Here is a 17,282-nt window from a genome sequence, read left to right on the forward strand (position 1 = left end):
TAGCAGTGTTTGATTTTCTCTTTAAATTTTTACAATTTCTTTTTCTGTCAAGCTCTTGGCCCTGATCATCTTCTCAGCTAAGGTAGCATGTTGGCATCATAAAACGATGACAGTAACTCCCTTTTGCCTTTGCAGCAGTCTGAACACAACAACAGTTCATCTTTCAACAAAGGTAGAATGTTGGGCATGAGAGCTAATCAAATGCATACCAGGTCATGGTTTCACACAATTGAACTGAGGGAGTGAAAGAAATAAAAAAAGAGAATTTCTAGACACAAAACAAAAAGGGTAACAAAAGACAAATGCAAAAAGTCTAAAGCTTATTTGGTTTATATCTCGTATCGCCATTCCCCTACAATATGTCTCCAGATGCAATCACAAATCTGGCATGGGAAAACTCATAACAATTAGCCCCACAGTAAAGAAAATTGCTACCTGCATAATTTACATAAGACATCCTCTCTTTTCAACCACTACCAAAAGGCATAAATGATAAAGGCAGCAGTGTAGCAAAAATCATTTTGGAGCTCAATCTCATGAACAAGAGGCATAAGCAGACTGACACTATTCTCGGGTCTTCCAAAATTGCCCACATCACGTGTAAAAAAAACTTGCCTGGAAAAGGAGCATGGCATAAGCAAAACAGTCTGGCTCTCAAATTGAGGAAAACTCCAACGGGGCTTGACTGGAGACTATCAGTTCTGGCCTCGGGTGAATTCCTACACTGGCAAGCAGGTGTCTTTCCAGGTCATCGTCATCCTCAACGACTTCTTCATCAAATTCTTAAAGGGGTACATCACATCGCGCTCACACAGCATACCCTGAACACCCTGCTATGAAAGAATGCTGTCAATGAAATCCAGCAATCTCTTATCCGACCGATCTTTGGGAAACTTCTTGGAGAGGGAGCCCTGGGGACAGAAATGAGGATGTGGGAAAAGAGTGTGACTTGATATCTGGTCATGTGGATGGCAGAAGGGGTGTTAATCCGTTGATGACGAGTCCGGAGTACACCCGGGCAAGCGTCTATGGGAAATGCGTGTTGTAGGAAAATCAAACCGTCCTCAACGGGTTAACAAGGAACTGCACTTAAGTCATTATTAGGCAAGATAAGGACAACTATGCTGTTTGGATATTACCTTCTACTAAACAACCCTGTAGTATTTCTTTTCTGACAGCAAACTGTGCCCTGAAAAATGGGGCCTGTACAGGAAAACCCTGTCATAACAAGCTCACTTACTATGAGGTGCCACTTTCCATGACATATCCATTTTCACAAGGAGAACTTGGCAGCTCCTAATTTTCTACTACTGTATGAAGATGATGCCTTTTCTACAACTTGTACGTGATACCGGTGTAACGAGGTAGAATCGACAGTCCTGACAAATCTTGTTATAACAGGGTTTCTCGGAATAACTTCACAACGAGAAAAAGATGACACCTCCACAACCTGTTGGCAAATTACTTATGTTAAGTCGTAAGTTGGCTGTGTGAGTGAACAAAATGACTCACCTTCAGTTTGTCCAGGAATGTGTCTCCTTCAAACCACTTTTCCTTGAGCTGCACCATGTCGGAGCAATCCTTGTAGTACTCTACGAGATGTTTCTATCACACCAACAGACACAAACATACTGATTAGCGGATCTAGAATATGTAGGAAGGGCATGTTAAGCAAATTATCACGAGCAAACAAGACAGAGAGAGAATACGGGCGGGGGGAGAGGGAAACCACTTTTTAGAGTCCTCTGCACATGAACAATGATACATTCAAGTATATACACTTTTTCATTTTTTTTTTTATTCTTTTTTTTTACAGAGAAATAAAAATCTGATTTTCTGGCTGAAAAGGCTCTAGTGAAAACCAAACTGCAACAGCTTAAAATGTAAGTGCAGTCTGACCCGATCTAGCTCTAGAAGTTTATGCCCAAAAGAGTAAAACAAACTTTGCAGCTGATCTGCACTTTGCATTGTGGGATAAAAACAAAAATATCTTTTTTGCTCGAGTCACCTATCTCAAGTCACCTATCTCAAACATTTATGCTAATCAAAAAAAAAAAAAAAAAAAATGAAATAAAACATAAATAAATAACAATATGGGATCTGACTCGCACGGTAAACTTGCATACTTGTAAGCTTTCACAGCCAAACTAATACAAAATATTGGATTTTATCTTGGCAGACAAACCAAAATCTTCCATCAATGACCTGAAACATATATAGTTGGTTGTACAAGGTTCTTCACTCAAGTCTACCCACCCACCAAATCATAATACGATCAAAGCAACACGTGTGACTTAGAAATTATCAATGACACCCAACAAAATTGGAGGAAAATGAATCGCAAGCAGACACCAGTGCCCGAGGATGGCTCAAAAACGGGTTTGGCAATACGCTCATCTATTACAATAAGGACCTACAACAAATGGGGTCAGACTGACACTCACCATCTCAGCGAGGACTTCCTGTGTGAGGAAGATATCTTGCTGGCAGGAGAATGTCATGTCCATCGGCATGCCGTACAGACTGGCTTTATCCTATTGTGGGAAGGACAAGGAGAAAAAGGGTAGAGCTACCAGTCAATGTTTGAAGGTGATAAAAGAGAACATATGGGTGATCCCCTCAGGGCCACAAGTTTTCTTTCATTATATTGAAATTTTGTTATAGCCAAACAAATGAAGTATAAAAATACACACAGATAATAAGTTTGGACCCTGAATTTTTACTTCACTGTAACAAAATTTCATTACAATAATTGCAAACAAACAAAACCTGACCAGAAATATATAGAATTTGAAAGTGAAAAAATTGAGCAAAGAAAATGGGATCCATCATATCAATGGAATCCCATTTTCTTTGCTAAATTTTTCACTTACAAAATTTCATTATAACTGTTTTCATTACAATGTGAGTGCACTGTATTGGGTCAGCCTTTGATGAATACTAAATCTTCAGTATCTACATTTGCTCCCAGAGTTTTCGGTGAAACACAGTATAATCTCCCTCTTTTTTTTTTTTTAAGGTGACAATACCTCATATCTTGATGAAACAAACATTAAAGGACAAGTTCACCTTCATATACAGTTAAACTCGCCTAAGTCGACATCGCATATGTCGAATAATCGCGTAAGTCGATGATTTTAAAAAGTCCCGATTTTTCCCCATTGACTTACGTGTATTAATTCACTCACAAGTCGAATTTTGTAAGTCGAATACTCGCCTAAGTCGATGAAATTCCAAGAACACTTTCACAGAAAAACCATTGAATTCACTGTGCCTAAGTCGAATAAGATTTCATTGTGTAATAAATCACTGTCAAAATCACGAGACGCCAGTTTTTGTTTACATACAGTATATACCAAAAGAAACTTTGCGTTGATAAACATTAACGTTTCATTAACGCAAGTGGTTTCACCTGAATCGTTAGTAACGCAAACTAACGATCGGGAAAATGAACGTTTGTAGTAACGATCCCTACCGCAAATTAGCGATGTTTCGTTAACATTAACGATGATAGGTAACGCAAGAACTCACGCCAGATTTTGGTTTTGTAACGAGACCTGGTGAAAGGACGACGTAATACCCCTGCCGAGTGTAGCGATGTATGCCTTATATTTAGCGGAGTCTTTTCGCGAATCGAATCACGATTTCGCGAATGGTTAATTTGCGACCGGGGTCACCAAAAACGCACGCCGGGCCACCAAAAAAGCCGGATGTTTGCCTTCAGTTTTGGAAATGTACAGCGGTAACAATCGGCTCCATAAGATGCTAGAATAAATGTCAGATGTTTGCTCTTAATTTTGGAAATGAATAACGGTAATATTCGACTCCGTGTTATACTAAAATGAATGTCGGATGTCTGCTTATACTTTTGGAAATGAATAATGGTAAGATTCAGTTCCGTACGGTGCTGAAATTAATGTCAGATATTTGATTTTGTGGTCGGAAATGAATAAGGATAAAAAACGGCTCCGGAAGATGCTGAAATGAATGTCGAATGTTTGCTTTGACGTTCGGATATGACTAATAATGATATTCAACTCCATACGATGATAAAATAAATGCCGGATTTTTACTTTTACGTTCGAAAGTAAATAACAACAACATTCAGCTCCGGAAGATGCTAAAGTAAATGTCGAATTATCCCTATGACGTTCAGAAATGAATTACAATAATGATCAACTTCGAACGACGATGAGATATATGTTGGATGTTTGCTTTTACTTTCGAAAGTAAATAGCAATAACATTCGGCTCCAGAAGATGCTAAAATAAATGTCAAATGATTGTTTTTACGTTCGGAAGTGAATAGCAGTAATATTCTTCTCCATACGATGCTAAATAACTGTGGGATGTTTGCTTTTAAATTTCGAAATGAATAACAGTAACATTTAGCTGCGTTTGATGGTAAAGTTGATGTTTGATATTTGCTTTGACGTTCGGAAATGAATAACAATAGTATTCAACTCCTTCCGATGATAAAATAAATGTCTGATGTTTGCTTTTATGTTCGAAAGTAAATAGCAATAACATTCAGCTTCGGAAGATGCTGAAATAAATGTTAAATGTTTGCTTTGGCGTTCGGAAATGAATAACAATTATATAGTATTCAACTCAGTACGATGATGAAATAAATGCCGGATATTCGCTTTTACGTTCGAAAGTAAATAGCAATAACATTCAGCTCCGGAAGATGCTAGAATATTAATGTCGAATGATCCCTTTGACGTTCGGAAATGAATAACAATTATATAGTATTCAACTCAGTACGATGATGAAATAAATGCCGAATGTTCGCTTTTACGTTCGAAAGTAAGTAGCATGTAACATTAGGCTCCGGAAGATGCCAAAATAAATGTCAGATGATTGCTTTTACGTTCGGAAGTGAATAGCAGTAACATTCTGCTCCATAATTAAGATGCTGAAATAAATATCAGACATTTGCTATTTAACATTTCGAAATAAATAATGATAAAATTCAGCTGCGTTTGATGGTAAAGTAAATGTCGGATGTCTGCCTTGACGTTCGAATATGAAAAACAGTATAACATTCGGCTCCTTTACGATGCTGAAATAATTGTCAAATGATTCATTTCACTTTCGGAAGTGGACAGCAGTCACATTCAGCTCCTTTAACGATCATAAAATAAATGTCGGGTGTTTGCTTTTGAATTTGGAGATCGACTAACGGTAATATTCTGCTCCGTACGATGCTAAAATAAGTAACAGATTGTTTCTTTTACATTTGGAAATGATTAACGGTATCAATCGGCTCGGTTAGATGATAGAATAAAAAGCGAATGTTTGCTTTCATGTTCGGAAATGAATACGGATGATATTCAGCTCCGTAAGATCCTAGAATGAATGTCGATTGCTTGTTTTTACATTTGAAAATGATTAACGGTAACATTCGGCTCCGGAAGGTGTTCATACTTGTAAATTGTGGATGATTGCTTTTACAATCAGAAATAAATAACGGTAACTTTCGGCTCTTTGCGATGCTAAAACAAATGTCGGATGTTTACAAAATAAATGTCTGTAAATGCTCCCACTTTCTCATTTCAAACGTAAATTTTGACCACCTAAATAGGCATCAACTTTTATAATAATCTATAAGCCTATTTGCTAAATCTTATAGAACTTATAGAAATATAGAATTAAATTTCCTATTTATTTATTTTAGACGTGGGTACCGTCCTGTTTCACTTCAATGATACTTAATATTTATTTTTCTATGTTTAGTAGGACCGATTTACTTTTGCTTGTTTTTTTTTTTCGGGCCACCAAAAAATAAAAATCAATCATTTTATAAAAGTAAAAGTTAGTGTGGAGCCCTGGCCTGCATCAATGTGGATAAAGTTTCTTGCTGAAGGGCAAAATATTGGGCACATCGCACCAGCTCTCGGCTCCAGAGTAGACAACATACATGTACTAGTACATTATACATATGTATGTGTGGTGTAACTCTAAGTTGATTTTTTTTCGACTTACGCACAAGTCGAAAATCGCCTAAGTCGATGTGTTTTGCTCAGTCCCGAGAAGATCGACTTATGCGAGTTTAACTGTACAATGTACATGTGGTTTGAGTGAAGGTAACAATATTAGTAGAACACATCAGTGAAAGTTTGGAGAAAATCCGACAATCCGTTCAAAAGTTGTGAATTTTTAAAGTATCTGTGCAATCACTGCTGGAGGAGAAGACTACTACAGTGTATGATGTCACATGCGTACAACGATATAAGGAAAATAAAAAAAGAATTTCACAAAACTTGGCTTTTTTAATAAAGTGCACATTTCTTCGACATGTTACTGACTTATGTTAGGGGTAATATTATTTCCCCTGACTTCTGAAAGAGAGAAGTCGAGTGTCCTTTTATTATGTGAGAAAAGTGAGAATATCTTGAATTTTCTTTATACTTTCTTTATATAGTTGTACTCATATGACATCACAAGCTATAGTAGTCTTCTCATCCAGCCGTGACTGAGCAGAAACTTCAAAAATTCATAACTTTTGAACGGATTGTCCGATTTTCCTCAAACTCTCATTGATGTGTTCTACTAATATTGCTGCATTCACTCAACCCACATGTCTATGAAGGTGAACTTGTCCTTTAACAATTGTCTTGTTTCATCTAATTACTTTCCTCTGGAAAAGGCATCCTGCTTCTATTAATCTGTGATACCCTATCAAAGATAAGCAGGTCAATTAAATTTGCGCAAATTGTTTTGCTAGGCACTTGCTCTTCTATGTGGACCAAGGATTGAAGTTATCATGGCAATAACTTTGGAGCGCCTACAACTTTGGAGTGCCTACAGCTGCATATGGTTTCTGCCTTGCAGCAGCTTTGGTAACTGCATGAGCACTTTATGAACCAAGGCCTGCACGATGAACTTGTTGCTATACAAACAGTGGCTGTGATGGGCTGTTGACTTGAGATTTCTTTATGACTTAGCATTCAGCCACGAGTGCTAGAGATGGTATCGGCTGAACATGAGCTGCTCTCAATCATCAGGAAATGCCAGGTGCAGCTTTTGGGGTCATGTCATGTGGAAAAGGCAAACGGGACATCTAGTCCTGACTGGATTTCTAAACGGAAAGAGATCACATGGACGACAAGGGCTCACTTTCCTTTCCACAATGGCTGGGATAACTGGCGAGACAGCATCCACTTTACTGCATTCGGGCAATAACAGAGGGAGCCGGAGGAAGCTAACTGCATCAGTGATCGCCAACAGGCAGTGACGTCCATGGCAGAGCAGAAAGAGATACAGCCATGATCATACCCATCTCGGGCAATATCTAAACTAAATTGTAACGACAAATCCCACACTACTTGCTAGGCATCAGGATAGATAAGCAATTCACGCTGAATACCCCCAGGGTTCTTGGGAGAGAGAAATGACGAGGCTTTGTATCTTACCTCGGCAGGTGGCATGACCCAGAAAGCCTTCATCTGAGAATCTTTGGTAGCTTTGTGCAAGTTGTACGGCGCTAGGAAGAAGGGGAAAAGAGGATATTAAAACAGGTATCACTTAGGCATGAATACTTTTAGCCATATTTTCTCTTCAATACTGACTGCCATAATGGATAATGGTATTGCCCAATATACACAGATGTTATTAGTAATAAATCCAAGAATGATGGTTAATTATCGCACCAGGATGATGTCTCATACAAGTTTTGAGGTAAGCGAATTCATAATCCAGTTAGGTGTTTAGTATATCTTTTCTTTTACTCTCTCTCACTCTCTCTCCCTCTCTCCATCTATATCAATCAAAATATATATTTATCTATACATACAATTATATATGTCGTGTAAATGTCCATGCATGTCTTACTATTTACATGTATGTACATACTAAAGCATAAATCTGAAATATTTCTCCACACAAACATACCACAGTTTGGCATCTACCCGCCTTTTAATACTGGTACAGTGCATTCCCGTTATAACGAACACAGTTATAACGAAATTCAAGTTACAATAAAATAAAAATCCCGGTTGCAAAATTATCAGCTATATGTTCTTTTACTGTTTATTTGTTCAGTTATAACAAAATTTTGATATAACGAAAGAAAATTACTGGTCCCAAGGACTTCGTTGTAGTGGGAGTCAACTGTACAAATTAAAGCAGGAAGGAATACATACACAAACATTTCATAAATATACACGTACAGTTCAGCCAGCGATCAAGTTCCCCCTAGATCGCGATCATGGGCGATCAGTGATTGCATACGCGATCAATTGATTGTATGCAATTCGGCATACAATCCATTGATTGCGACATATCGCGTATGCGATCACTGATCGCCCATGATCGCGATCTAGGGGGAACTTGATCGCTGGCTGAACTGTATGTAATCACAAAGAAATAAATATCCACCCTGGATTTCTCACCACAGATCAGGGCCACGCAGGGCTGGTAGGACATCCCATCCCCCTTGAGCTTCAGCTGGTGGTCCATCTGGCTGGCGATGTCCCGCAGCGAGGGCTGGGCGGGGCTGCACGGGTGGCTGTGGTACCAGCCCACCAGCTGCAGGCCACGGGATCGCATGGAGCGCTGGATGTCCGCTTCCACCGACGCCCCGCCGCTCTGGTCCCCCAGTCGGCAGCGGCAGGGGAAGGCCTGGAGAATGCTCATGTCTGGGAATGCAAGCATATTCAGGTCATAATTTATAGAATATTCCCGACACGATATTAGTTTTGTGCTGAATGAAAACACATGACAGTGTACTGTGTACAGCAAATGTACATGTGCACATCAATTTCATTTTGGGATCAGAGTTAAAACAGTACTAAAATATCATATTGTGTTTAAATTTGCGAATAGTGCATGACTTGCAAAATTCGTGAAGATAAAACCCCCACGGAATACAAGGCACATACAGTACTTTGTCATTACCATGGTACACTGTATGCATGCTATTATGTAATCAGCTCCCATGGAATTCCACTTCACTCTGACCTTCAGCCCCTGTTAAGGAAGATTCCACTTCAGCTTATCAGGCACTTGCCATGCATACAATCTAGCATAGTGCATTTGATCTTGTGCGCTATTTACATGATGTTGCATGTCCATTCTCATTGCACTGATTGTAGCACAGCACAGCAGCATTAAGCCACCCCTTGAAACACACTCTCCTGGTTACACTTGGCATACACAGAAAAAATTACACACTAACAGAGAAAGGCTTGCAATCGAGGGTGAATACCTTTGAAGAAAAATGTTCTATCAGTATATTTGTCAGCCTTGAAAAATTACAATTGCGCATTCAGCGACAATCACAAAACACTACGCTGTGAACATATCTGAATAAAATCTGATACTTTGCTTGCCCTGCTGAAACTTTAATCCCTGTGGCAGAGTAATAAGCCCTGTTTCTGAGGTTGTACTCACGCTGTGACTCCGGATCCCATTTCCCGGCCAGGTAGCCCAAAACTTCACTCGTTGTGAGATGGCAGTGGAAGTCCTACAGTAAAAACAAACAAACAAACAGCATAGTCAATCAGAAATCAGCAAATATCAAAATTCTAAGCTAACAACAACAACAACAAAAATAGAAGTGAATTATGTCATCAGATATTTTACGGCACGCTCCAATCTGGTCATAGTTTCAACACATTATTATCTATCTAGCACTGCAATGATTCATGCACACAAGTTGTGCAAATTCTAGTTTCAGATACATATGAAGTCCATCTGACTAAAGTAAAAACTAAGCAAATGTGGAGAACACTTCTGTCATACAGTACACAGGTACGAACAAATTTGACAAGTGTTTTTCATAAATCACAAGCTAACAAGATATGGGAGTTGGCTAAGACTGATGGACAATCCGAAAACATGATACCTCTGACATGAGGCCGAGGCATAAAAAAAGTACTGCACTGAAATCTTGCATCTCTTACCACAATCAGAAGACAATTGGTAGTGATGGAGAAGGTGAAAGGCTGCAGCTTTCCCTGCTCCTTGAAAGACAGACATTTGACGAGAATACTGGGATCCCTGCACACACAGTTTGGCAATCACAGAGAGAGAGAGAGAGAAGGGAAAGACACGTCGTCAGGGAAAAACACATCAGCACGAAAAGAAAATAATGTGATGGAAATGGGGCCACCTTGATAATGCAGACCATGAACCAAATTTGTGTACAGATGAAAATTAAAATAAAAGAAGAAAAAAAAAACTATTTTGAGACAAACCATATTCAAGTAAGGAAATTAAGAAATTGCACATATACTGTACATGAAGCATGTAAAAATCCAGACTAAAAAAACAACAACAAACACTGTTGTTATGAAGCTATATTTTCTCATTTTGGAGGAAGAAAAAAAAAAATATTACGGCTTAGCAATAAGCACAAGACATGGCAAAAACAGACAAGTTGGCAGATCTGCAGTAAGCTATGGGAAGGACACACACAACAGACAAATTACAATGTCATTGTTGGAAAAGAAAGCGTGAATCTTCAAAATCAAAACATAAGGGGGAAAATCAAAAGGTCAACAATAATGGAAAACATTGGAATTAAAAGCACAAAGAAAAGAAATAGACAAAAGACACTTTCTGGAAGACAAAAAGGACCATTAAAAATCATGACAATAACTTGTGAAGATTTGGTAAATTGGCCAAAAAATAGTCAGGCAATTAGCAAATGGCTGCTCCCACTGTATTCTCTCAAATTTGTTTTCTCAGGGGACAGACTGGGACTATCATTCTCTGATGACTTCAAACGAAACATTAAAAAAAATGGACAGCTTGTTTAACCCTCTGTGCACCATATTAATTCCCTGACCACCTTTATGTGTGTAAGATTTGTGCACATTTGACTAATTGGCACAGCAAGGGCTGAAGGGCCATTATCTCCTTGAAGATTTATTACAAAATGCATCCCATTGTTTACTCTCTCTCTCTCTCTCTCTCTCTCTTCCTGTCAAAGGTTAGAGTAATTACCTGTGATTTCATCACAAACACTGGCCTGTATTTGTTCCCGTTCCCCAACTGCAACAACTAGCTACATTTGAAAAGGGCTAATTTATCATGGCAACAAACTTACATCATTCCCATTCCTTACCTAACCATCTTCAAGAAGGCTAATTCATCCCAGAAACAGAAATATATTCACTCTTTTTCCTACCACAATGGCAGGAGCTCTACTATGGAAAAAGCTTTTACATAACAAAGTCAGACTTATACTGTAAAATGTCAATATTTTAGCGCGATTAATTTTTCGCACTGAGTGACTCCAAAAGATGTTTGTGGGTTTTTGAACTCGTGTTACACAATTGCTTACTTGTATATTTTCATCAAATTCACACACACAAAAAAGACAGAATTTGATTTGCCATTTCCCTGTATGAAATCCGACTTGCTGCACAATCTATTTGAATCTACAGCCTGCACAGAAACTACTAGCATATGCATATCCCCTCAAATGAAGCCTATTGATAGTACTACCTTGTAGGGCAAATGCACACATGCATACCAGGGAGTTATTACTGACAAAGTGCACAATTCCACCCATTAAAAATGTACACAGAAAATTGTGAATATATCTCCGCGGGTCATAGAATTAGCACTAGCCAAAAATAGTGCCAAATATGCGCCATTAATATCTCCACATTTACAGTGTATTCAGAATATTCTTTATTCTGACCACCAGTGCAGGTACTGCATATAATGTAGGAGGAAGAGAGAAGGCAAATTTATCACAAACACTGACCTGTTTTCGCTTTTCTTCCCCAAGGAAGAATACTGAACGACTTTGGTATGCATTGGATAGCCCCCACTCCTCTTCCTCTGGTGGCCTGTATGTGGTATACGACATAAACATAAAAAGAATCACGAGTGGAAGGCAGGGGAGATACCTTTCAAGAAGACCATCGTTCACAATTCTCACTTCGTTGTACCTCGGTCTCTGGACATGCACCTTACCAAATGTGGCAAATAGAAAGATTCACCAAATATATTCACATTTTTGCATCTCTACATGGTACCTCTCTCACACAAGTTTATTCCTGAAATCCACAAAGTTTGCCCAAGAGCTGCCCAACAGAGGCACCAACTAATTGAGTCGCTTGGAATCCAAGTATCCAAACGTATTCACAAGATATAGGGAAATTATGCTGCAAGTTATAAGGCTCATCAGGGGGAAAAATGTACCCATGCATTTGAATGCAAGCACAGTTTTAGTCTCATCCCCCATCCTGTGCCTATCATTTGAGAATGGAGAATGATGCATTCACTTCCAGGAGCTGACACTGAGACCGTGAGACTGTAGCTAGTGACGGGGGTGATGATAATTGTACAACACAGACGAACATGGTTCAAGTGTGTTTGCAGAAACCTCAAACACACTAACATCACTCATATCACACATTCACAAACACAAGTCTTGTCTGATTCAGTTTTGATGCAGTGGTACAGCTTAAGCACACATCACTACCTCCTACTGTACAAGTGGAAAGTTTTGTAGTGCTTAAAATTTTGCACATTTTGCGCATCCAGAAAATAGCGTGAATATAAAAGCACATGAATATTTTTGCTTGCCATACGTTCCAGTATTTGCCGTCTTGATTCCATGGAATTAAAAGCATGCAAAACTCATCTTGCCCGGTCGAGCGCAAAAAATTAGTCGCGCAAAAATATCCACTTTTACACTATCACACACACACACACAAAAATGGAGATTACATAATGTTCACCTGTATCATTGTCATTTTCATCTGGAATCTTTCGCTTGAGATGGCGAGTGACCTCTGACACGGGTGGGTGTGGTCTCTTTTCGTCGCCCTTTAACGCCTCCTCCTCGTCAGCTTCGCTGCCTGCTAATCTGCTTGGGGAGTCGCTGCCATTTTCCAGCAGGCTTGAGTTGTCATGGGAATTCTCATCATCCTGGAAAAAGAAGATCTCTGTCATTTACCAATTAATTCTTGCAAGGTGATAGGGTATATTGTAAAAACTTTCAGTATCCCATTACAGTCCTGCACTAGAGAAGATTTGTAAAGATTCCCGAATTTGGAGGTTTTGGGCCCCCTCAGGTCCATCATGTAGTTTTTAAGAAAATAATGAAAACATTTATGAAAAGAGTTTACGCACTATACACAACTGACAACAGATGACACATGACGGATGCTAGACGATAAGCGCTTGCAATAGCTCACTTGAGCCTGGCCGAGGTGAGCTAAAAAGGGTCTCAGTATTCTTTTTTAACAGAAGTTGAATAGTTTGAAGAACAAACTATACATAGTTCAAATACCAAAGTTTGAATAACAAAATACACTGTGACTTATATAAGTTACTGTCAACAACTCAATATTTGCTTGAACTCTTCACAATCAAAACCTTGTACTGGTCTTTCACAATAATTTTTTTGAAATATCTTTTATAAGCATTCCAAATTTGTGTTTATGTGTTTGTCTGTTCTCTCTGACCATCCACTTATAGGTCACTGTCACTTCACCACAAATTCCCCATCTCAGCAGACATTCTTTTTACTACAAAATGAACAGTTCACTGTCAACCTAATCCCACTACACAAGTCATGTATATATCGTCGGTTGAGAATGATAAGGGCGTTAAGTTGTCACAAAACCCATAGTGTTCGAGACAACTTAATGCCCTTCTCATTCTCAACAGACGATATTTGGTACCCACAATTTATGGTCATATCAATTTCTGCAGGGTTTTTACACATAAAAGAATTTGCACTTTCATTTTATTGTTTTACTTTTGCATCTTGTTTTGTCTAGTATTTTCTATTCAACTCACCAGGTAGGGAATCTTCATATTCCTGAACCACTGAGATTTGACCATGTCCAGTTTCATCCCTTTGTACTTCACCTGAAAAAGAAAAAAAAAAAGAAAAAGAAAAAAGAATTTCAGTGAGCATTCAAATTTCATTTCCATCACATTCCTGTCAAGCTCTTGTACAATTTTACATCCAAGGGGACACATGGCAAAATTAATCAGGCAAGACGATATACTGTTAGAGTTGTAAGATTTTGCACATCAACTGAAGTTCATAAAATGGACGATAGGCCAAACTTCTACCTTGTGTTACACTTATATGCCATGTGCACTGTCTCCTCGTCGGGGTAACTGATGCCTTTGCTTCATGATAAGGGATACCACTTCATTCTCATTCTGTCACTGCAGTTCTCATTCCCAAATTTAACTCTCATAAAATTGTTGTACCAGTGCCAGCATATGTCTTTATCACAGTTACATCAATCAAAAGTTTTCACTGAAGACGACACATCACATCAAGACTGCTTTCATGTGCTCAGACTCGAAATGGTGAGGTCGGCCTAGCCCACACATAAATCAATTGGCCCTACTTGACCCTACTATCAGCTGAAGCAATAAACTCACTCCACTTGCATGGAGTTATATGAAGTCGGTGATAGAATTGCACGATCACAAATCCAAGTGTAAACACATCCTCCTCGCTAATGTCACAAAGTAAGCATGACAAATAAATAATGCAGTGGGATATTCCATCGATCTTACCGAAGACCAGCCGCACCCAGACCGCTTTCCTGGGTTCAGAATTGACTTGATGTGGATGGCCCACGCGCTGGGCGAGTTAAAGACCTGACTCTCCTGGGGCCAGAATATTTTGCCATTCTCCATCAGGTCTGCAGTGAATTTCCGTCCCTAGATAGAGACAGCGGCAAGATAATCCAAACAAAATGTTACACAAGACAAGCTTAGTCTTGACATAAGTTGCACAAATCTCCTCTTCATTGTGCTGGAATTTCATTGCTTTAAGTTTCTTTGTAGCATCTTGCTATCACAGTGCAGGTCCCTAATCAAAACGGTCCAAAACTGCTGTAAAACAAGTAAATACTGCATGATATTTCTTCATTCTGTAACACTTTTCAATACAGCACAATCACAATTGTTTCCAGAATACATAAAGTATTTTCTGATGAAAAATTGTAGTAATATAATCAAGAGCAACAGCTCAATGAAATTTTCAGCAAAGTTGAAAGAGCATTATATAACTGTCATCTCCTTTGATATGCTGCTAAGACTCCACAAAAGATAAGCAACCCTGCTTAAACTGCTAAATGGATCAACCATGCTGCTTCTGTTTATCCTAATGTTTGTAATAAACATCAATTGTATTCTCGTTAGCTCACATGAAATCAAGCAAACACATTAAGGGTAACTGTGAACAACTACAAATAAAACCCAACGCTAAACAAACAAATGAAATACATGTCCTTCCAGGGCTACCTATAACTTAAGCTGTGCCTGTCAATTTCACTCTAATCTGTATTTTTACTTTGCTGACTGCCTTCACAGTAACTTCCCTAAATAAAGCCCGCTTCACACTGTGCGATTTTGACTAGCGACAGTTTGTGATGCGTCGCAACACAACACTGACTGAGCTTGATATTGTGCACTGTTGCATAGTTGCTCTCCGTTGCAGGATGCTAAAAAATTGCCAGCTCTTGTATCTCAGACAAGCTCACATCACTGAGTGCCATCTGACAATCTTCTGTGATGCGACATTGTATTACAAGAAATTGCACCGTGTGAGGCGGGCTTCATGGGATAATTTTCTTGATGTGAATGATCATACTTACCAAGTACTCAATGGTCAAGCACCCCTCTCCCGCCTCCATGACTCCGTCAGCCATCAGCATGCCGAGAGTGACACCCCGCCCCGTCACGGCCTTCTCCTTCTTCGGGGGACTGGTGGAGAAGGAATCTGTGCTGTCCGCCTCGGACAACGTGTCATCGTCCTTCAGCATTGACTTACGATCTGCATGAAGTGGAAAGATAGAGTAAAGTACTACAATTAAAAACTTGGTTTCAACTGGAAAGTTGATGGAACAATATCTAGAAAAATATCCTGCAACCTTCCTGTCACTTGATGTCTTTAACAGGGTATAGGATTTGTGGGTAAACTCGGCCCCTATATACCATATATGTGTTGTGTACGGCGACAGGGCTGCATATAGTTACCGTACCTATAGTCATGATAGTTGACCCCATTACAAGGGGCCCCGAGTTCACCCATCATTAGGCCTAATCGAGTTTACCCACAAAATGCGCTTCTGCCTACTACTGGCTGGGTATGTTGAGTGAGGGCCCTTAATTTTAGCCCGACCAGACGGCGTGCGAAGTGTTGTGTACAGTGACAGGGCTTGGTGCATGGTGTATAGTAAACTATAACACAGCCCAGTCGCTGTAGAATAAATAGCGACTGCACGGCGTCTGGTCAGGCTATGTGTATGCATGGTTAAATCTACCTTATTTAGCAGTACAACATTGGAAGAATTTTATTGCATGCAGTCATGCCCACAACTTTTACTCAGTAGCATGACGTTGCTGCGAGGTCAAATCACATCACAACAGAAAGGTTATTGTATTGCATTAAAACTGTTAGAAACTTCTATTCTAGTGTAAGCTCGACCAGGCCGGAATCGAACCTGTGCACAGCACAGGCCACAACGCAAAGCCTTTCATTTGTTGTCGCGACTTGATGTACATTCTACAAACACGACAAAAGGGAACATCATTATGAAAACCGTCTCCACACTCAAAATATGAAATTATTTGCAAAGGCTTAACTCAAGACCTAGACAGAAAGATCCGTCTGTCCGGAGGACTCTTTTATATTTTGCCATTGACGCCGTCCTGGAGGGGATCCGTGAAGCCAGACGCAGTCTCCGCGGAACATTCCCCGACGGACAGATACAGACCGATCTTTCGGTCAACTCAAGACCTAGCTAGAAATCGTTCCGTTACATCAACTACTAGTAGTTTACGCCCAATATACCCTGCCACCCTAGTGTACCCAGCTGTTAGTGTTGGGATTCTTAACTGTTAACGTTAGGTTAGCCCGCATGGCTGTCATAAACAACACACAGAATTAGGCAGCGGAGCCGGGGGAAGTCAGTGGCACGAACACTTATCCCGCACTAGCTAGCTAGCGAGTGCAGTGTTACCATCCAAACAAGTTGCTGGCAATTCCTACCCGAACCCAACTCTATCGGAACTCATTTTTTCCACGCACAGTAACTGCTTGGAATAGGCTTCCTAAAAACGCCCTTGAAGCCACTTCATTGGAGAGGCCTTCAAGAGAGCTCTTCCACTCGGCATCTAGACTGAGGAACTGGATTTTTACTCGCACCATATATTTTTAATGCACCAACAAGCATGCACTGCAAATGAGCACCTAAGTTCAACTCCTTAGCACTAACTTGTTACATCCTGACTTATGGATCCTGCTGAGTATCTTCGTAGAAGTCGTAGAAGTTACTATGA

The 17,282-nt window shown here is 39.6% G+C and overlaps 1 protein-coding gene across 1 annotated transcript; it reads right to left on the minus strand.

The window, feature by feature from the left end:
• Positions 1 to 466: 466 nt before the first annotated feature.
• On the minus strand, positions 467 to 15,992 carry LOC140245125 (MPN domain-containing protein-like). The gene is made up of 13 exons (XM_072324725.1): positions 15,983 to 15,992; positions 15,596 to 15,774; positions 14,511 to 14,657; positions 13,770 to 13,841; positions 12,693 to 12,893; positions 11,722 to 11,798; positions 9,908 to 10,004; positions 9,396 to 9,468; positions 8,396 to 8,641; positions 7,418 to 7,488; positions 2,445 to 2,534; positions 1,513 to 1,605; positions 467 to 911 (listed from the first exon to the last, which is right to left on the minus strand). Exons 1-13 carry the CDS (start codon positions 15,990 to 15,992, stop codon positions 834 to 836), a joined length of 1,434 nt encoding a protein of 477 aa, XP_072180826.1. The 3' UTR covers positions 467 to 833.
• Between the last annotated feature and the right edge of the window lie 1,290 nt (positions 15,993 to 17,282).

Source organism: Diadema setosum, chromosome 22 (assembly GCF_964275005.1).
Source record: "Diadema setosum chromosome 22, eeDiaSeto1, whole genome shotgun sequence".
Classification (NCBI taxonomy): domain Eukaryota; kingdom Metazoa; phylum Echinodermata; class Echinoidea; order Diadematoida; family Diadematidae; genus Diadema; species Diadema setosum.